Source organism: Ceratotherium simum, chromosome 17 (assembly GCF_057802395.1).
Source record: "Ceratotherium simum simum isolate JZ-2026a chromosome 17, ASM5780239v1, whole genome shotgun sequence".
Classification (NCBI taxonomy): domain Eukaryota; kingdom Metazoa; phylum Chordata; class Mammalia; order Perissodactyla; family Rhinocerotidae; genus Ceratotherium; species Ceratotherium simum.
In genome coordinates this window covers 34,971,804-34,994,619 of record NC_141916.1, presented here as the reverse complement: position 1 = coordinate 34,994,619, position 22,816 = coordinate 34,971,804, and the positions used below count along the sequence as shown (strand labels likewise).

Sequence of the window (22,816 nt, the reverse complement as noted above, 5' to 3'; positions counted from 1 at the left end):
ATGAAGTGTAAAAAGTAAATAGCCTAATTCTTGAAATCTAAGATGTACATTTCCCCCCCTACATTTTATCATCTGTGAAAAATGTCTTATCAGCAATGGCATCTTCCTGTTAATTGGCAGCATTTTTCTTTCCTTGTGATGCATTAAATAATAGTGCATCTTACAACTGATGGTGTCTTAGAGTGGATGAAACATGGTCACAGTCTATAAGATATGAGGTGGCTGAGTCAGGGAAGTGATTAATCAAAGAAAGCTTCTCAGGAGAATAACTGAGCTGGGTTTTGCAGAAAAAATAGGATTTTTCTAAGACTATAGGAGGACATTTTAAGCCTAGTAATGAGCAAGGCATAGAGGGGATGTGAGACGAATTGGCATGTTTGAGGACTTGTTTGGCATTGCTGTTGTGTAACATTTGGAGCTGTAGGAAAAAGACATGGAAAGATGAAACTGGAGATGAAGGCATGAGCCAGGTCACAAGAACCTCGGGATGACATTGTTGAGTCTGACCTTTCCTCTTAGGCCACAGAAATGCATTTTATTTTTTAAGCATTGAGATTAGAAGATTTGTTTTCGAATGGTAATTCTGGAAGTTTGGGTAGGATAGATCACTGGAAGAGGAAGACACTAGAGGAAGGATTATCAGATTAAAAGGCTTTTTGGGGTAGTGGGCAATGATCTATCATAAGGGCCTGAATTAAGGTGGTGACAGAGTGGATGGAGAGGAGAAGACATATTTAAGAAATATTTTAACTAGAATTTGTAGGAGTTTGTGATTATGTGGTTCTTCAGAGTGAAGAAGGAGGAATGGTCTGGAATGAGTCTAGTGGTGTCACCAACCAAGATAAACTATATAGAGTAAACTAGGAATAGTGGAGAAAGGAGAATTAAAATGGGTGAAATTACAGAGAATGCATTCAATTTGGGATTTCTTGAGTTTTAGGGTGCTTGTGAATCATTTAAGTGCATAATTCTAGTTCTGAAGGTCGGGAATTGGATGAAGTATGAATGAGATAGGGATTTAAGAGTAAGTAGCTTATGAGTTGTTGTAAAGTCTTAAGAGAGAAGGAGATCTCTTAGGGTGAAGCTGTAGGGTGAGGAAAGAGTGGTGCCAAGTAGAGAATCTTGGGGGACACCACTATTTAAGGATAGAGGAAGAGTTGAGTAAGGAGGCTAAGGGGACTGAGCTGAGCAGGGAGGATGGAGGAACAGGAGAGGTCACAGGGCCCAGGAGAAGAACGAAGAATGTCAGCGGTGTCAAATTCAAGGCAGGGATCAGCCAGGGATTGCGTAAGATAAGGATGAACTCTGCTAGAATAGTTTTAGTGGAGCCGGGGTTGTGGAAGATTGATTGCAGTAGATGGAGGAGTACCTGGGAAATGAAACATAGAGTGGAGACCACACTCTTTCAGGAAGCTGGCCAAAGAGGAAAGACAGTAGCAAGGAAAAAAAAAAAAAAAAAAACAACCCTAGAATTAGAGAAAGGGTTTTCTTCAGAGGAAAGAGACTTGAGCATATTTATAGACCCATGAGAAGGAGCTGTGAAAGAGAAAGAGAATGAGGTTCAGATGCTGACAACTTTTTAAGCAAATACCAGAGAGGAGTTAGCTTTGAATATAAGGCTGCCCATCTCTTCCTCCAAGACTGGGGGGATGTTAAACCATCCATCGTGACTCTCAGACAGCTGTCTTGGTTCCTGAAGGTTTCAGGAAATAAGGGAGGGAGGGAAGAGCAGGGGTAGCAGGTGGGAGTGAAAGCAGTGTGAATGCGGCCATTCCTGCCCCCAGCAGCTCCTTCCTCTTCCGGGAATGGCAACTGCAGGGCCAAAGTTGGGAGAAAGCAAGCGTGGGCTTGCTGGCCTCTGCACGTGATCCAGCTAGTGCCTCGGGGGTAACTGTGGGTCTGCTGAATGTTGATATAAAGGGGGTTCTTCTTCCTTCTTAGGGAAGCTCATAGCCAGACTGAAAAGCGGAGGCGAGATAAAATGAATAACTTGATTGAAGAACTGTCTGCAATGATCCCTCAGTGCAATCCCGTGGCACGCAAACTGGACAAACTCACAGTTTTAAGAATGGCTGTGCAACACTTGAAATCTTTAAAAGGTGAGTTTTAAATCCATGCTTGGATTTGTGAAGTCTTCTGTGTAAGAATTGAGGTCCCTGCTTGGTTTGTTTTGCTGGTATTGGCTATTGAGATTCTGTACAAATGTGTCTTTCAGCTTTGTAGGCATTAATTTTGATGCTTGCCCATATTCTGTATGTGGAGAGAGTACTAATTTGGATGTCAGAAAACTTGGTTTCACTAAAAGCTTTATCTTAAGCTTACTATGTGAACTTGAGAAGACTTTGTATTTCTACTTGTTTTCTCATGTATCACATGAAGATAATAATACTTGCTGTACATACCTCTCAATATTTTAGAAGTTCTGAACTGTAATATTATTATAATTTTAGGTTATTTGCAGATTTCCATTCTTAGAAAAGAAAATCTCCTTAAATTCAGCAATTTCTCTTAAAACTTCAGATTTATAAATAGTGCCATAAAATGCATCACACCTTACTATTCTAAGGTCTTCTCACTATGGAGACATTGAGTGAATGAGGTCCATAGCCATTGCTTCTTGGAGTGTGCATGATCATTTCTGACTTTAGCAGTTCCCCAACTTGAGCTTGAATTTTAAATCAAAGTGTATTAAATATGCATGTTTATACATATACTCAAAATCACAACTGGTTTGGGAATAACCCCAGTGCAACTTAGGGGGCAGGATGATGGAAATAGAATTGAGTTTTAGATATACGAATGTTAATGACATAAATTTATATTGAGAAGACCGGAAGACCTGGCAGAGGAGTGAGCTGCAGAACACAGAGGAGACTCTGAAAGTTCAGATTTGTCAAGATCTAAAAAGATTGTAGTGAAATTTGGCTCAAAAAGTATCAAAAAGGAATGAGCAAAGGATGACCAAGGGTCTTATTTAGATCTCTGTCCTACACTGCATGTCAGGAGAAGGAAAATCTATTCCAGAGAAAAGAAAGTTATGGTGAGAATCCAGGGACTTTGCCAAGTCAAGTTAATGTGGCTTAGAGGAGAGCAGTGTTTACCTGGACTCCAGGTACAAATCGGAGCCCAAAGAGAACCTTACTTCATGATGAACAAAATAATCCTGGGAAATCCATTCAGATTGGAGGAGGTAGCAGAGGGGGGAGCATATACTATAAATTAGGAAGTAAAACTAGAGATAGCTATTAAAGGCCTATTTAATAGTAACTTGTGCAAGTTGTAAAAATAATTACTTTAAATGACCTTGTTTAGATCTCCACAGATGGTAGAAAAATGGCTTATGCCCAGCCAGCTGACTGTGCGCAGATCTCGAGAGTAAGCAGTAGGGAAAATAAAGTACAACCCTCGGTCCATCCCTTCAATGCCACGCAGAGCAGCACAAGTGTTGGGATTCTGCCTGGCGGGCTTCCCTTTGGGAGCATGATTGGAGGTCTTATTTTCCTAATAGTCTATTGGGAAATAAGATTCTCTTTTACCCACAACAGGGTCTTGCATAAGTTGTATACAATATTTCCCTTGGATCTTTTAGCGATGAATATTTGCAGGCTCAAGTGAGGTTGTTTGATTGCAATCCTAAAATTACCCAACAGTTTTTACATTTGCAATGTCCTGAGAGTGGAGGACCTGAGGGAAAAGCCATGAGTCAATCAACTAATTCAACACACATGAACTGAGCATCAATTAGGCTCCTGTTCTGTGCTGGGGATATGCAAATGAAAGAGGCAAGATCTTTGCGCTCTAGGGCCTCACAGTAGACAAGGAGACAGACCCATGAAGAGATCATTAAACCCAGTGTGATAAATGTTCCAGTGGAAGTCTGAATGAGAGGAGAGGCAAGGGAAGCTCTGTAGGGAGGAGACAGTGTCGAAATCCAGAGGGGATTCCTTGGACAGAGCATGGATTTCGCCATTGGCCCTTCTCAGCTGAAGTGAGGTGGTCACTCATCACACATCCTGGCCTGACTCTAGTCAGTGCTGCCCACAAGTGAGATGACCTAAAGCAGCTGGGTCTGCATTCCAGTGCACTCACTGGAATGTACCCCCAACTCGCTCCACAAAAGCCTAGACGCTGGATTGTCAGAGGGCTGCCTGTGGATCGTGTTCTTTTGGTCCACACATAATGAAAGACAGAACGATGGTGTTTTTTTCACTACACTCCACAGTGCTTCTCAGACTATCTGGGTGAAGGACAAGTGTTCCCCACCATGTGTTGTACAATACAATACAGTTAATTAGTGGAAAATGATCCTGGGCTGGGATGCCACAACAGTATTACATTACTATAAAAGTGTCTAAATACTTATTCTTTTTTTTTTGGTGAGGAAGATTGTCCCTGAGCTAACATCTGTGCCAGTCTTCCTCTATTTTGTATATGGGATGCTGCCACAGCATGGCTTGATGGGCGGTGTGTAAGTCCATGCCCAGGATCCAAACCCATGAACCCCAGGCCGCGGAAGCAGAGCATGCGAACTTAACCACGATGCCACCGGGGCGGCCTCCTAAATGCTTATTCTTAATTTCTGTACTCCTCTCACCATAGCTTGGTGATGATGGTCTGCAGACCACATTTGGAGTAGCCCTGCTCTGCAGCAAGCACCTTCAGAGAACCTGTGGGCATTCTGTGTGTGCAGTCTTAATACTGGGAACAGTAGAGCACAGTGGTGCAGGCGTGTAGATCCTGGAGGCAAACCTCCTGGGTTCAAATCCTGCCTCCCTGACTTAATAGCTGTGTGATTTCCCCAAGTTATTTAACATTCTAATCTTCAACTTCCACATCTATAAAATAGGGACAATGCATTTGCCTTATAGGGTGGTTGTTAAGAGCAAAGAATAATGCATATATGGTATCACTTATATGTGGAATCTCAAAAAAAAAAAAAAAAGGCAAACTAATAGAAACAAAGAGTATAAAAGTGGTTGCCAGGGGCTGGGGGGGGGTGGGAGTGGGGGTGGGGGAAATAGGGAGAGGTTGGTAATAGGATACAAACTTTCAGCTATAAGTTGAATAAGTTCTGTGGACCTAATGTATAGCATAGTAACTGTGGTTGATAACACTATATTGTATAATTGAAATTTGCTAAGAGTAGAACTTAAGTGTTACCAAAAAAAAGAGATAAATATTTGAAGTGATGGATGTTAATTAACTAGATGGGGGGAAACCTTTCACGATGTATATGTGTATCAAATCACCACGATATACTCTTTCAATATCTTACCATTTTATTTGTCAATTATACCTCAATAGAGCTGAAAAAAAAAGAGGAATGCATATAATGGTGATGGTGAAGATAAGAGGAGGAGGAGGAGTATAACTCCTGGAATAGTAGTTATTGTCATTTTGATCATTATTATCACATTGTCATTTTTTTAACCTGATGAACACTGTAATGAAAGTGATGTTTCCTCGTTTATTTTTGCCATCAGAAATCTGCGAGTCAAATATGTTGCCCCCCTTTGGCAGGTGTACAGAACATCACAGCACGTATTTTATCAGCCACCCTCACCCTGGCTTTAGCTCTACCCATACTGCCCTCTTTTTCTCGTAGCACGTCCTCCCTCACTCACCTGATCAGGGCTCGCCCATCCTGGCTGATTCACACTGATAGGATTTCCCCGAGTGCTTCTGCCAACCTTGCTTCCAGACAGGCCTGGAAACGTCACTGCCTTGTTCACATTGATTGATTGCTGTACCCTGGCCGTTACAGTCTGCATCTTGCAGCCCTCTCTCAACTCCCTCTTACCAGGCTATTGTGTAGTAATAACAACGTGAGTAATAAGTAACAACATCAAGAAATCATTTGGGAAAATTCTTTGAGGCCTACCTAGAAGGTAGATTCCAAAAGAGAAGGTTTTCTTTTGCTTATGCCAGGCTCTTAGGGGTGCTACCAGCTGAGAAAACTTTACCAAATCATACCATGTGGTGTTTTTGGTTTTCTGGGTTTGTTTTATCCCCCACCACTTAGGTTATTGGTGAGTTTGGGACACAGATCCATCCAAGGGCCAGTTTATGGTTAAAATGTCTCAGGATGTTACCCTCACCTTTCTTTTGCAAAAGCAACTTTGCTTGCGGTGCCCAGGAGGAGGGGGTTGGGGTTAGGGAGTTTGGGAAGTAGAAGGGAGGGTAAGTGATGTACCTCAAATTCACCCCTTCCTGTAGATTGTCTGGGGTTGGCCCACCTTGGCTTGTCCCCTGCGCCCCCTTGTGGCCATGAAGGGCTTTCCCCTGTCAAGGTTGGGGGATGCCCTCAAAGCAAATGTAGTTTTGGTGCTTTCCTGACTTCTCTCAGGTCAAACTTTTACCGAGTTTTGACCTGATAATTTCTTATCATTTGGATAAAGCTCTTTGGTTGCTTTAGAGACTGTCATTTTAAAACAATCAGCTCAGTGCTAAGGGCTTGAAATGAATTATTTCATTTATTTTTTATACATTTTGGTATATTATCAGAACAGAAGTCTCCACATGATCTTTAAAGGGTCATATGAAAAATCCTATGAATCCATAAAGTTTGGAATTCCAGGATCTCCCCAATCAGGGTAATTCATATGATCAGTTTTATTAAGCTAATAAATTATAAAAATAACTATATAGGGCCGGCTCTGTGGCTTGGTGGTTAAGTGCGCGCGCTCTGATGCTGGCGGCCCGGGTTCGGATCCCGGGAGCGCCCGGAGGCACCACTTCTCCGTCCAACGCGAGGCCGAGTCCCGCGTACAGCAACTAGAAGGATGTGAACCTATGACATACAACTGTCTACTGGGGCTTTGGGGGGAAAAAGCTGAATAAATAAATAAAATCTTTAAAAATAACTATATAGATTGTTGAATACTGTTGCATATCATATATTGCATTTTTTTATAATTTTATTTTTTTATGTATAGCTATTACTGTATGCACATTAGAGTATAAAGGAATAAGTAGTTTCAAGGATTTACAATATAAAAGCAGGAAATTGTAATCTAGTAATAATGAAAAAAGAGAATGATTGCAGGGGAAGTCTTAAAGTGTGCTAAAAGAGAAAATACCATCATCATCGTCATTGTCCCCAATAGCAGCAGCAGCATGCTAATGTTCATTGAGCACTTACTACGTTTCCATCTCTACTATATTTTTAATAACTTTGACTTTTATTTTTAGGTATGACAAATTCTCATGCGGGACATACTTATAGACCCTCATTTATTCAGGATAATGAGCTCAGACACTTAATCCTGAAGGTAAGTAAAGAGATATATTTGTTTCAGTTGTATTTGTCCTGTCATTTTTATTTCTATGGGAGGCAGATTTTCTTCAGTTTGCTTGCGTTAGAAAGATACAGGACTCTATTATACCGAACTTCTTTTAGTATAAAAATTTAAGTTATACAAGTAACCATATCTTATTAGTTTCAAGTAATGAAAGTAGAGGCAGAGGATAGCCACTTTCCAAAATATGGAGCAAAGCTCATCTTTAATGCTAAGCTCCTTACGCTGTCTAATGCACTCATCTCCGATACCGTAGGATCTATTCCCTGCTATTACTACCTCCTTCAAAGCATCTACCTTGTATCCTATTCCTTCAGGATCCTGTTCTCTGCAGATTAGCCAATCACTGCTGACTTAATGAGTTGTTAATTGATGCTTTGACATTTCTGTCCTCGTCATTTCATACATATTGGTTTTCTCATTCACTGGTCTAGAAGTTTATTTGACATGGAAAATATACCGATGTCATCGGCTTATCCTGCCCCCAGGAGGTAGTAAGTGTCTTGATCTTGTGCTCTGACTACTATTGGGCTTTAAGCCATAGATTAAATAGAAAGATTCTTGATATATATTTTTGTCCATTTTTCTTTTAATTTTTTTAAAAGCCACTTTTTTTATTTGAACAGCTGTATTCAAATATAGTATTCCCCAGAGGAATATAAGGGATTTTTTGCAAATAAGATTTTTAAAGATACAAAAGGCACAGTATGCTTTGGGAGCTTTCTCACCCATCTTGAAGTGTTTTTTCACTCCTAACTTAATATAACCCTGGTTCTGCCCTGTAGAACATGTCGGCCTAATTTACCTCATGTTTGTTTCCAATTGGTAAAAAATGAGTTGAAGGAAATGTCAGGTGGGATTGCCAGACTCATCCCATGTGTCCGCACATATCCATTTCCATACAGGTTGCTTCAGAGGATGTACTAGGTAGATCTTTGGGGAGTAGCTGATAAGTTAGAATTTTTTAAATTTAGTTTTGAATGAGTGATACCTTATTATTATTCCAAAAGTATAAAAAGGTATACAGTAGAATGTCTTCATCCCTTCCTGGTCCCCAGTCTACATAGTCCTCCCATCTCAGCACATCCACAGGCAATCGTTGGTGATGTGTTTTAATCTCTTAGAGTTTCTGTATGCAGTATAGAATTTGGTATAGGTAATTTTTATATTAGGAAATATCTCAACTAAATCTTCCATGGCTGAACTTTCCATGTCAAAAACATTAGTTTAGACTAGGGTTCAATTTGATGTTCTTTATCAATCCTTTTGTATCTTAAGAAGATTTCTTAAAATTAATTTTACTAGCTCTATGACCACCGTATTAGTTTTATTGCTACCATAATTTCCTCAAAATCTGAATGTGTGTGTGTGTGGGAGAGACAGAAAATTTTTTTAAATATTCACTTGCATATTTTTAAATCCTAGACTGCAGAAGGCTTCCTACTTGTGGTTGGATGTGAAAGAGGAAAAATTCTCTTCGTTTCTAAATCAGTCTCCAAAATACTTAATTATGATCAGGTATCCAAAACTGAGGATATTTTCTATATTATGTTTAATTTTTTTGAACAAACACATTTCAAAGCTTTTTCTCTGAACCCTTTCTTCCCATTGGGTTGTGGGATTAGGTTCTGCTAAATTAGAACTCTAAGAGAGATGGAAAGATGTGTGGAAAGAGTATGGATTTTTATGACTGACAATAGTGTTCATTTCCTGACCTTCAGTAAGTTATATTTTATTTACCTGAGCCTCATTTTTCTCCTAGGTAAAAAGTGGAAAGGATGATTATACCTGTCTCTCAGGATGTAAAAACTAAATAAGGCATCATAGCGGCTGGGCCCGTGGCATAGTGGTTAAGTTTGGCACGCTTCACTTCGGTGGCCCAGGTTCGCGAGTTCAGATCCTGGGCGTGGACCTACAGACCACTTGTCGGCCATGCTGAGGCAGTGTCCCACATACAAAATAGAGGAAGATTGGCACAGATGTTAGCTCAGGGCTAATCTTCCTTAAACAAAAAAAAAAAAAGAGGAAGATTGGCAACAGATGTTACCTCAGAGTGAGTCTTCCTCACCAAAAAAACCCAAAAAAACCTAAATAGGGCATCATATTTGAGAGTCTCTGAAAAATGTTAGTCACCTTTCTCTGTTCCTTCTAAGAGACAGCATTATTATTTACTATTAAGTTATATGCATTGCATAACAGCTTTTGATCTAATCTCTGGCAACAAATTCTGAAATACGTCTCTTATTTAACTAGCTTTGTGATTGCTTTATCTCCTCATTACTGAACACTATTTAATTTAAACTAGTTACTCAAAAACTATAGCACTGAAAGTAATCCAACAGAGTAAATAAAATAGCACCTGTGGTCTCTTTTAAACTAGAAATCAGATAGCCCACAGCTTTAATCTTAAATAACTCCCATTAATTAAAGCCTATATTCCCCTAAAACTTGAAAACTTGGAGAGATATAAGGCATTCATAGATAATGAGTTAAAAAACAGGAAAACATATGATGAGCCTATGTACAGAAAGAATGAGAACCAAATGAATCATGCAGCTGGTTATAGCTGGGGACGCAAAAGCAGGGCAAGACTGAATTATTCTATCTTCTAATTGGAGATAGAGATCATCTCACACACTAAGATGATTAACAATTCAAGGTAGCACTGAAGTTCCAAATTAGTGACAGGCAGTCCAGTCCCACTGGGCACTGACTTTGCATTTCAGAGACCATTTGAGAGACTCATTGACTGCTCAGGAGGACTTTGGGATCCCCGTGATGCAGGGTCTGGGCCTCAGCTTTTCAGATTTAGAAACCTGATTTGCTCTGAAGCCAAGTTCTGGATGTAAACTTATATTAACCAATAACACAGTAGACTGATATATAAATCACATTGCTGGTGTTTTTGGTATGATGTCTCTAACTGCCAAGCAGTGCGGCTACTTGTATCAGCTGGTCCATTTGTTCTGTCTTCTATAGGAATGTCTACTCTGGTAATAAAGGACTTCAGAAGAGGGGTGATCACTGTGGGTCAGGAAGGGCTTCACACATGAAGTAGAATGTCTGCTAGGCTTTAAGATGAGCAGAGAAGGGGAGGAAGACATTTTAAGTTGGGCGAGGGAATCTAGGGAGTTTTTTGAAAATTGGCTGGAGTGGCCTGGGAATTGAGCTTGTAGAGAAGGGGTAATAAATTCCAGGTGATGAGACCATACAAAGAAAGGCATAGACCTAGGAACACTGTGCCTATTGGGGGAAGCGGAATGGGAAGTGGGAGATGTTTTTCAATGGTATGGTGATTTTTTTTTTTTCTAGCAATATGGCAAGTCTCTGAGTCACACCATAAAGTCACAGATACTGTGACTTCCATATTATACTATAATATACTCTCTTTGTTTTTACCAAAGATAAGTTTAAAGTAAATCAGAGTATGATTTAGAAGTTACATATGTGAATTGGGGGATGTCAACAAGAGTAACAAGAGTTAACAGAATATCAGTGATTGGATGTTTGTATGTGGTTTGTGTGCATCCAGATATGGGTCTGTGCACGTGTATCTTTCTATCTACGAGTATCACCTGCTTTTAACACTAAGTTAATGTCACGTAGTGTAGCAGATGTAACTTCGAGCTTAAGAAAATGCAGCTTTAACAAAAAAGAATAATTATCATATGTCTGTATGAGGAAGTGTAGAGAAATCACGGACCTGATGTTAAATGAACGTCTGTCTTATAAACAGGCTAGTTTGACTGGACAAAGCTTATTTGACTTTTTACACCCAAAAGATGTTGCCAAAGTAAAGGAACAGCTTTCTTCTGCTGATGTCTCACCAAGAGAGAAGCTAATAGGTGCCAAAAGTAAGTGTTCATTTCAGCGTGCTTACCATTTTATGTAAATATAATTATTACTTAAAAGTACAGCTATACAGTGTTTTGCAAAGTTAGGTAAATATGGTTTTATCAGGAGAAGGATTATTTAGTAAACTTTAAAATCCTCAACCTATTGTTTTTTTAAACTATAGAGAATTTATGTATTCATACACACATATAAAAATAAATGTATTCATATGAAGATGGCCTGGGAAAAATGTGATTGCTTCATATTCGCTATTTTTCATATGCTAATTAAATCTTGACAAGCAAGTATCATTTGGAATAAAAAACATTGCTGGCGTTTTCATTATTTAGCTATTTGCTGAGAGACGATTATTCTCTTTCTTATATGGGTTAGGTCTACTCAATATGAAAGACCTTGTATAATTGTGTTTAGGAAGTGTAAGTCTTCTTTATTTTCTCCAAAAATACTTATCTTCTCTGAAAATGCTTAGTACCAAATAATTATTTATAATTAAAAATGATGATGCTGTATGCCATTGATTACTATTTTAGTTGAGGGTTTTTTCCTTTTTTATTTCATTTCATTTAAATAATCTTAATTATCCACCCCCTGGGGAAAAAACAAAGATAAATTGCCAAGTGTTTATAAGTTGTCAAAATAAGATTGCTTGACAATACATTTTTTTGGTATATTTCACTTTGGGGTTTACAATGATGCCATTGCTTTAGATAACCATTTCTGTTTTTCAATTTATAATGAAATGTCAAAGATCAGAAGATGTTAGGAGATAAATTTCAAAATTATTTGAAAGTGTTCTTTTCTACTTATTCTCTTGCCTCCTTCCGCTGTCACAGCTGGTTTGCTAGTTCACAGTAATTTTCACACTGGAAGGACTCGTGTGTATTCTGGCTCAAGACGATCCTTTTTCTGTCGGATAAAGACCTGTAAAATCTCTGTCAAACAAGAGCATGAACGCTTACCCAACTCAGAGAAGAAAGGTATCATCATTTTAAAATGTCAAGTGATTTGAGGCATGGATATAAAATTAATGTCCTAGATATTTTCTGTACAGAAAAAAATAAATTGTATGGTCAAGGCAAACAATTGAGGCCAACAGCACCTAAGGAAACAAGATGGTTTTTTAACCAGAATTATTTAGACTGGCTTATTATCTCTTTCCAATTTATCAGGTAATTACATATTTTCATTATTGGCCCAGATTTCAATGGTGCTATTGAAATTGCAGTTTGGGGACTATCAAATGGGAAAAAATGGGAAGAGATGGAGATAAAACTTTTGTTACAAAACTCCATTATTACTTTTAAAATATAAAAGTTAGGTCTTTTTTAAAAACTGCGGTAGTACAAGAGCCTGATTAAATTTTGGCGAAAGTTTCTTAAGATGTTCCAGGTGTAGTTTTAATTTTCATGACATTGTGGTTCTTTGGTAAATATTCCTAGTTCTGTTTTCTTGTAATTCTTTTACAGATTTGTCTTACAGATATTTATATTTTGAATTAACACTCATCTATTTTACGTAATTGGGGAATTTCAGGGCTTGCAAAATGTCTCATGACTTTTTTCCTAAGAACATATAACCTATTAGATATAGGATTCCCAATGCAAATTTTAACATGAGACTTGCTTTCACATTTTTTAAAAGCATATTTATATAGAGCTGCAAGATTCAATTTATTTACAAGGTTTGGTCAGAATCTTTTTTGGCAACCACCTAAGTTGATAATCACTAATTCTCACTTATTAAGCACTTACCTGCCAGATACTGTGCTAAATAAGCGTTGTAATCCCCATGAAAACACTCTTCTTATCTCTGTTTTAGAATCGGGGAGGAGAGACTTGGAGAGGTTCAGTAACTTGCAGAAAAGGAAATAGGCAAAACTCAGTCAAACCTAAACCCCTGCTCTTACCTTATACTGTAAAGAAACAAAAGCAGAGCGCATCAGCATTCCTAAGGGAGATCTGTTTGTAAACTATCAATTGCTTCCCTCTTGCCCTTGGCTCTGATGGTGGCGAGCTGTCCAGAGTCACATGTACAGCCTACTCAGGGTTGAAGTCACAGCTGAACTGGTGGTGAAGAAGCTGTGGAATCCACCTGACTGGGATCAAATTTTGAGCTTTACCACTTGCTAGCTATGTGACTGTGAACAAGTGTCTTAACCCCTCTGATCCTCAGTTTCCTTATCTGTAAAACAAGGATATTCACAGGGTTGTATGGTTTTGTGGAGTGGGTAAATGCATAGGTTCTAGAGCCAGACTGTTAAGGTTTGAATCCTAACTTGTGATCATTAACTATGTGACTTAAGATAAATACTAAATCCTTCTGGGTCTCACTCTCCTCAGCTGTAAAATGAGAATAACAGAACCTCCTTCATAGGGCTGTTACCAGGATTAAATGAGTTTAATGCCTGTAATGGGTTTAGCATGGTTCCTAGCATAGTAACACTGGATAACTGTTAGGAGCTGTTACGAATGCTATTAGGAATAAAGCACCTAAACTCTTAGGACAGTGCAGAGCAGCTGGTAAATACCATTGTTGTCATTACCTCAAGGTGCCTGTTCTCTCTGCCTCCCTTCCCAAATCAGTTATACTAGTCTTATCACATTGAGACATGGCCATATAATGTGGAAATAGTCTCCAAGGGCAGCAAGATTCCTTCTGTGTGGTTGGTCCAAGGAGTCGTACTCCAGGTAGACCCTGGACCGTAGTACATTTTACCCTTAGGATTTAACCAGAGGTGAAGCAGATCCAACCATGAGTGAATTACCTCGTCTACACAGCAATCCATGAGAGAAAAACATGGCGGTCGATGCAACTACTTAACATGGCTGAAATCTCTGTGGTGTCTGATTCAAGTTATAAATTGAGGAGAGGCTAGAATTATCAGTTTTGTAAGTGTTTTAAAGATTACCAGATTAATTTGTCTTTCCTTCTGGGACAAGAAGATTTTTCTGCACGGACTTATTTAGTACTAGCATTTTAGTCATCTGTTTGTCTTGGTGCATGGCTAGTGCCCAGTGTAACCATCTTACGTTTGTAAAACCTGATCTCACCCTCTGCCGCCTGCCCTACCAACTTACTCTTTGGTGCTAAACCTTGCAACCCACAGGTTTGATTCTCAACCTTTGTATTCTTCCCCCCCACCACCACCCTAATCTAACTCTTCCTGCCAATTCTTCCAGTCAGCCTTCTGACATGAATAAATTTGTCCAACTCTCTCCATCTCAACTCTGTATCCACATTTGAATTAATTCCTATTCTTGAATTTGAAATTGCTTATCCAGACCAAACTTCTACTCATAGACCCCTTGACAAAACCTCACCCTCCACCCAAACTCACCCATCACAGTTTAAACTCCTCCTACGTGTGCAGTAGAATTTAGGTGTGCTGGAGCAATATATTTTTAAGATATTTTTTTAGACTAATAGTTCTCAGACTTTAGCTTGCACCAGAAGCACCTGGAGGGATTTTAAAACACTAATTGAATATGTCTGGAGTGGGGCCTGAGAATGTGCATTTCTAACAAGTTCCCAGGTGTTGCTGATGCTGCTGATACAGAGAACCCACTTTGAGAACCACTGCTTTAGCCTCTTCTCTCAAGTATGAGATTCTCTGGGAGCACAAGAGGAGGAAAGAGCAAGAGAGTGGAGGAAGAAGGGACGCCCTGGGCTACAGTGCCCAAGACTGGGGCTGAAGTTCTGTTGGTGGAGATTCCTACCCCACCTGCATTTTCCCACAGCTTTTATCATAATCTTGTTTCCAAAAGGGTCTCTACTTACTGGCTATGCTTAAGTAAAGTGATAGAGATAAGTCTGAGATCATTGCTTGACATAGTAGTCTCTAATTAAATATATTTTGGCTGGTCAACGATTTATTGAGTTCTTACCATGTGCCAGGCACTGTACCAAATGCAAAGGATACACAGGAAAGAGGCAGACAGGTCATGGCTCTAGTGCACCTTACATTATAGGGACAGGAGACAGCCGATCAACATGTAAATTAATAAGTGTTTTGGGTAGTGGAAAGTATAATGAAGTCAATAACATGGGATAGTGAGGACAGCGACCAGCAAGAAGTAGTTACTTTAGAATACTCAGAGAAAGTCTCTCTTAGGTGATGTTTGATCTGAGACTTTTTTTTATGAGAAGGAGCTGGCCATGACAAAATTCCTAACAGAAAGATAAGTATAAAGACTTTGAGGTAGGAAAAAATTGGTATTTGGAGGACTTAAAGACCAGTGTGACTAGATCCTAGATGCAGAAAATAGTGTTGGGAAGGAAGGCACTTGGGCCAGACCTGTAGGCTGATGTGGGCTGGGTGCAGTGGTTTGCTGGTCAGTGTTTCCCAACCAGCTCTCTGAGTGTAGTTCTGGTAAGAAAGTTGGTTGATATTTTCCTTTACATTAATAAGTAAGATGAAAGCAAAACCATGAAGATTTCAGAACTTCACTCATTTGTCAATGATATGAGTGACTTGTGCTGAATTGCTTAGTTTTTTAATACTGGAAGATTCCTCATTTTTTTTGTGCTACTCACCTTATAACAACTACAGACACACCACACTTTTAAGTTTAATCTTCATTATTAACATTTTGTCCATCACTTTCATGGGTCTAGACAATCAGGAAAAACACAAACAAAAAATATCAAGCCCTGATTTGTAGCTTTGCCAATTACTGTGGTGTAAATAGTCACACTGTGACTAATTTCAAGCTACCAACATGAGGTCACTGATTGTGGAGTAGGGAAAGGATGCACAACAACACACCATTATATGGTACCGTGTTCAAAAAGAACTTTTTTCCAATAAATATTTGTTAACTACACACTATGGGCCAAACACTGTTCTATATGCTGGGCCCAGAGCAATGAACAAAACAAAAACCTTGCTGAGGGTGATAGGTGCTATGAAGAAAAATAAAACAGAATAAGGAGTTAGATTTAGAACCAGACCTTCAAATCACTATTTCACAATATGTTAAAGCAGGGTTTTAAAAGATAATAAAGCAGGGCCGGCCCCGTGGCTTAGCAGTTAAGTGCACGCGCTCCGCTGCTGGCGGCCCGGGTTCGGATCCCGGGTGTGCACCGACGCACCGTTTCTCCAGCCATGCTGAGGCCACGTCCCACATACAGCAACTAGAAGGATGTGCAACTATGATGTACCACTATCTACTGGGGCTTTGGGGAAAAAAAATAAATAAATAAAAAATTAAAAAAAAAAGATAATAAAGCATAATGAATTATATTGCTTTCATTAAAGAATATGTATAATAATTTTTGTGTGTGTGTGTGAGGAAGATTAGCCCTGAGCTAACATCTTTTGCCAATCCTCCTCTTTTTGCTGAGGAAGATTGGCCCTGGGCTAACATTCGTGCCCCTCTTCCTCTAATTTATATGTGGGACGCCTGCCACAGTCTGGCTTGATAAGCAGTGTGTAGGTCTGCGCCCAAGATCCGAACCTGCGAACCCCAGGCTGCCGAAGTGGAGTGCGTTAACTTGGAACCACTATGCGACTGGGCTGGCCGCTATATAATAATTTTTAAGGAACAAAAATGTTTGACCATTCATAAAATTTGTTCTTAAAACATTGTTTTTCATATTTTTCTCTTATATTTTTAATTACAGTTTTGTATTTTATAAAATACATACTATATGAGTATATTAGTATATTAGTACAATAGTAGATGTATATAATTTGTACACATGAAGGGTGCTGAATTTTTTTATAGCATGCAAAATAGTTAATGTTTGAAGACCATTGCATTAGAGGTTAGAGAAATAATGGATGAGTCTCGAGGATGCCCTGAAGAACATCTCTGCTCTTTTACCAGCCCTCTAACCTAATAGGAGGAAGAATGTTTTTGTGTTGTGTTAGGCCCAGTGCATTGCCATCACGGCAGTAGTTATGAAGTACTGAATCAGACACCCTGGGTATTCGCCCCCTGCTTAGCACTTCACATTAATACTGCAGGAAGGCCAAGACATGTAGACTAGCTGAGAGAACCTCAAGAAACATTCCAAAGGATCTGTTCCCCAATATGGCAGACTCTACAGGATGATCAGTGAAGACATGAAAAATTTAAGGGGGCAGCTTGGTGACATGCTTCTCCACCATAATGAAAGTTTAATCCTGATTTGAGAGTGCCCAGTATGGAGGAGAAGACTGACCCTGTCAAGCCTGTGGCTCAGACACCTGCTGAGATGACCTGGAGGTTTACCGGACTCATATCTCCAAAACAGAATCCCAGCAACAGGAGAACTATGCCATCTGGCTGGAAGGAATGGAGAATGCCAGCCTGTTGGAAGATCCTGGATCATTAAAGCACAGGCAACACCTGTTTCCACCCTCCTCATTCTGGTTGGCTTGAGTCCCAGGCACCTACCTTTGGTAATCCATTATAATACTGAGCATCTCTTGTATTTGCTGCCCTTTCCACATTGTATTGAAATTATTTTTTATTTCCCTCACACACTATAATGAGAGCTTCATTTCTCTTTCCATAGTGCCTGGCAATAGTAGACACTCAATAAACCTTTACTGAAGGCATAAGTGACCATCCTCTTGTCTCTTGTTCCTGATTGACTGATCACATACTCTCTCCTAGATCCACAAGAACAATTAAGAATCCACTGAATTAATCGACATTATAGTGTTTTGATTTCATCCAAGAAGCAATTTAAAGATATTTTTAAAGATTTTATCCCAAGAAGATTTTAACAAATGCTATGGACTTAGTTGTGTGCCCTAAAATTCATATGTTGAAGCCCTAAACCCCAGTGTGATGGTACTTGGAGATGAGGCCTTTGGGATATAATTAAGTTTAGGTGAATCCATGAGGGTGGGGCCCTCATGGTGTAATTAGTGCCGTTATAAGAAGAGACACCAGAGAGTTTGCTGTCTGTGAGCACACAGCGAGATGGTAGCTGTCCACAAGCCAGAACGAGAGCCAGTCGAGTTCTGACTATGCTGCCTTCCTGATCTCAGAATTGCTGCATCTGGAATCGTGGTGTTTAAGTCACCCAGTCTGTGGTGTTTTGTTATGGGATCCCGAGAAGACTAAGAGAATAAACAACTGGGAACATTTTCTCTACCATACTTCTCATGAGAAGTGAATCTGAGAAGGCTCTGTAGTGGGAACCAAAGGAATCTGGGCTTTGGTAAAAATAAGTGTTTATTAAATTGGTATTAAAAACCAGTGGCAGGACTCTATCTTGTCTAGGTTCTTCTTTCTTTCTGTTGCCTTGGATTTTTCATTTTGGTTTTGTGAAATTCTAGAACAGCTCATGACTAAATATATGCATTCTTGGAGGATTTTTCTTATATATGGGAGCCCAAGTCAGTCACTGATAATAATCTTGGAACTAAAATACTTCGTGTACTGTTTTTTTTTTTTTTTTTAAAGATTTTATTTATTTTATTTTTTCCCCCCAAAGCCCCAGTGGATAGTTGTGTGTCGTAGCTGCACATCCTTCTAGTTGCTGTATGTGGGACTCGGCCTCAGGATGAACGGAGAAGTGGTGCCTCGATGCGCACCCGGGATCCGAACCCGGGCTGCCAGCATCGCAGCGCGCGCACTTAACCACCAAGCCACAGGGCCGGCCCATTCGTATACTGTTTTTTAACCCTTTGCAAAGACACAAAAAGGAAGGTGGGATGTCCTCCATGAAACTGCACAGAACTGTTACAGTATTTTGAAGCAGACCTGTAAATATCAAATCTTAAGCAAAAACGCACGTGTATAGTCATAAGTTAAAAAGAATAAATCCCAGGGTCAGCCTGGTCTGCAGTGGTTAAGTTTGCGTGCTACACTTCGGCGGCCCGGGGTTCACAGGTTCTGATCCTGGACGCGGACCTACGCACCACTCATCAAGCCACGCTGTGGTGGAGGAAGATGGGCACAGATGTTAGCCCAGGGCCAATCTTCCTCAGCAAAAAGAGGAGGATTGACAACAGATGTTAGCTCATGGCCAATCTCCCTGACCAAAGAAAATAAAGATAAAAAAAATTAAAAAATCCAAGCAGCATGCTTGAAGAATGTAATAATCAAACTGTAGTCCTTCCATGTGGTTTCTAAAAATAATTTTTTTATTATAAAGTTTAGAGATTTATGAAAGAGGCAGGGAAAATTTCTTTCCTTTGAAATAAATATTAATAATCTTACTGAAAAAAATAGATATTTCAAAGGCCTGGTGTAGCGGTTAGGTTCACGTGCTCCACTTCGGTGGCCCAGGGTTCGCAGGTTCAGATCCCCCGCGTGGACCAACACACCACTTGTCAAGCCATGCTGTGGCAGCGTCCCATATAAAGTAGAGGAAGGTGGGCACAGATGTTAGCCCAGGGCCAGTCTTCCTCAGCAAAAAGAGGAGGATTGGCATCGGATGTTAGCTCAGGGCTAATCTTCCTCACAGAAAATAAAAAAACCAAATGTCAATTAGAGCTAATTCATAGTTGAATTCTGTGATGAGCTAAAGGCACTGACACATTTTTAAGTTTCTCTAATGTTCCCTGTTCTCGTACTAGTCTCAGCCTCACAACAGCCTCGATTGTAGACAGGCTTTAGGATGGAGTAGAAAGGCCCTGGGTTCTGAATTGAATAGGATTTTAGTATCAAGCCTGCTGCTTATCAACTGTGCGGCCTTAGGCAATTTCCTCTCAATATATGGAAAAATGGGTGTTATGGACTGAATTGTTTCCCCTAAATTTACTCGTTGAAGCCCTGGACCCCAATGGGACTATGTTTGAGGATAGGGCCTTTAAAGAGGTCATTAAGGTTAAATGAGGTCATAAGAGTGGGGCCCTAATCCAGCATGACTGGTATCCTCATAAGAAGAGGAAGAGACACCAGGGACGCACAGGCATAGAGAAGAGGCTGTATGAGAACGCAGTGAGGAGTCAGCTGTCTACAAGCCAAAGAGGCCTCAGGAGAAACCAAACCTGCCAACACCTTGATCTTGGACTTCTAGCCTCCAAAACTGTGAGAAAATAAATTTCCATTGTTTAAGCCACCCAGCCTGGGGTATTTTATTATGGCAGCCCTAGCAGACTGATAGAATGGGTCTAACAGCACCTCGCAGGAATGTGGTTAGGATTACATGAGGCTAATGCAGTGCTTGGCTCCTAGTAAGCACTCAATAAATGGAAGCTATTATTTGTGGTTCAGAAAGAAGAGAAGGAAAATGAGAGCAAGAAGAAAATCAGTAATTATTTAAAATGTACTATATGCCAAGCACTTTACATAAAGTAATTAATTTAATCCACATAGCAATCCTGTGCAAACCATCCCTAGTTTACAAGTGAAGAAACCGAAGCCTAAAAAGGTTAATTTGTCCCAAGTCACATAGAAAGTGGCAGAATCAGGAACCTAGCTTTAAAATCTGTATTCTTTCAACTATGCCATGCCCCCTACTAGAGTAGCTTCCTAGATGCCGAAGGTTATTAATGAAAGAGATCCATTCTAGATGATTTCTGGAGCAGACACACAGCAAGGGGGTTGGCTTCTGTTGTAGGAATGTCTTCCTGCCCACACATGGTTGCTCACGCCCACGTCAAGCTGGGCCACACAGATGCCTGCAGTCAGAGTCAAATATCTTCTCAAAACGGACTTTTTAATCTGCTCAAGTACTTGAACCAAGTATTCACTTAACGCTCCAGAGCTCTGTGCCAAAGGCATGAGGCCAGTTTGGCCTAAGGAATGGTAAGGGCATGTGTTAACAATCAGCACGGCCCTTCCTCACAGGGCCTGGTTTGAGGAGAACTGTGTGTAGACAGACATGTAGACAGATGGCTGGGCCAGGATAAGGTAACTGCAGAATGTAACCCTGATGGGCCACGTGGATGACTGCCCACTCGTGAGATAATTTTGTATTCTACTTTAACCAAGGATCGTGTCTGGCAAGTAAAATGATTTTTACTACTCAATCATTCTTTCCAATACTAAGTAGCCAATGGAATTCACTGTTTTAAGACCACTCCCTGTTAATGAAGAAAGCCTGTAGTTAGTAAAGGTGTCTCTCTTCCCTTCTACTATGACATGTCAGTTACATTTAAATTTTTAAACAATAATTTAAGACTATTTTTTGAGCAGTTTTAGATTTACAACAAAATTGAGAGGGAGGTACAGAGATTTCCCATATACTCCTTGCCCCTCCACATGCATAGCTTTCCCCATTATCAACATCCTCCACCAGAATAGTATTTTTTTTTTCTTTATCAAGGATGACACCTGCATTCACACATTATAATAATAACGCAAAGCCATAGTTTACCTTAGGGTTCACTTGGTGTTGCACATTCTGTGGGTTTGGACACGTGTGTAATAACATACTGTCGTCGCTGGTATCATGTAGAGTATCTTCACTGCCCTAAACATCCTCTACGCTCTTCCTCTTCATCTCTCCCCTCCACACCCCTGGCAACCACTGATTTTTTATCTCCATAGTTTTGCCTTAGTTACATTTAAATTTAAAATAAGACTAGCAAGCACCCCTTTTTATGCTAATTGAAACTGAATTTAAGGTTTATGGAAAGGCCATTTCTCAAGATTGGCCATAAGACACTCAAGTGGGGCTTTATTATATTGTTCTCTCTGATTTTGTGTATGTTTGAGATTTTCCGTAATAAAAAGTTTTTAAAAAATAAGATTGACATTAAAAACATTATTTCTACCCTGATTCTAATATTAGTGTCATGGATTGGAACTTTGAAAAACCTTCTAAGATAGGGATAAAATTACTCTTGTATTTCAGCTTGTGAAATCAAAGGCTGATAAGGATGGATGACTGCTACCACATACCTTAGATATTTCTTAAATTTACCTTGGTAAGATCCTCAGTAATACAGTAATGCACCCAGAATCCAGTGGCTTCTTGTACAAGTGTGGCAGATACTGTCAGAACCCCATGACATATCTTCTCAGCACCTACCATGTCAAGGGCATGACACCTGGCTTCCAATGTCCGACACCCATCACTCTCTGCTTGACCTTCCTCTGGTCTTTAGAGACAGTTCTGCCTCCACTAGCTAGGGACAGGCCTCCAGTGCCGGGGAATCAATGCTCCCTGGGAGCATCCCTCATCCACTAACTGAAGGGAGCTGACGGATCAGTATCCTAGACCTCTCTTTCCCTTCAGACCGCATAACTCGGAGGCTCTCTTTCTGCATTTTTTTCCCAGAATGCCCCTAATAAATATCGCTTTGGTTTCCCAAAGTGGCAACTTGCTGGAAAATGTATCCTTCATTAGCTTCTTCCTCCTCTCTGTCTCACTTCCCCACCTCCCTACCAGTGTTCCCTGGGATCGCCTCCCAAATGCGCTGCTTGAATCCTTGTCTCAGGATCCGCTTCTCTGAGAATTCAAACTAACACAGTAAGATACCAAGTTGAGGGACCCAGCCTGCAACTTGTTGAAGAAAAATTCACAAAGGATTTTGAAAAGATATCCTGTAAATTGGAGCAGTGTTTGGGTTAATATAGGGTTTTTTCCCTTTTTTAAATCATGGAGTAGCTTACACATGAATCTCCCCTGTAGAGCTGATGCAAATAAATAATTTGGTAAGGATTGGGGCCCATGACCCCAATATTTAGGTAAAAGTCTAAAGAATTCTTGGGATAAGGTTTTTTATGGGATTATTTTTAACTTAGATAATTGATTAAATAGATTGCAGTGGA

General features: G+C 39.9%; 1 protein-coding gene across 7 annotated transcripts in view; it reads left to right on the top strand.

Annotated features, from left to right (window-relative positions):
• Positions 1–22,816, top strand: part of BMAL2 (basic helix-loop-helix ARNT like 2) — a 76,619-nt gene that overhangs the window by 34,883 nt on the left and 18,920 nt on the right. For 6 of the 7 annotated variants that reach the window (XR_015554975.1, XM_087442648.1, XM_087442642.1 and 3 more), the window contains 5 exons: positions 1,942–2,099; positions 7,192–7,271; positions 8,724–8,816; positions 11,035–11,152; positions 11,987–12,130. Coding sequence is in view for 6 of the 7 variants with exons in the window: in XM_087442648.1 (XP_087298774.1) it covers positions 1,942–2,099; positions 7,192–7,271; positions 8,724–8,816; positions 11,035–11,152; positions 11,987–12,130 (593 nt within the window). In the remaining variant the exon portion in view is untranslated. The remainder of the gene's footprint in view (positions 1–1,941; positions 2,100–7,191; positions 7,272–8,723; positions 8,817–11,034; positions 11,153–11,986; positions 12,131–22,816) is intronic. The other variant, XM_087442644.1, reaches the window with a different exon arrangement.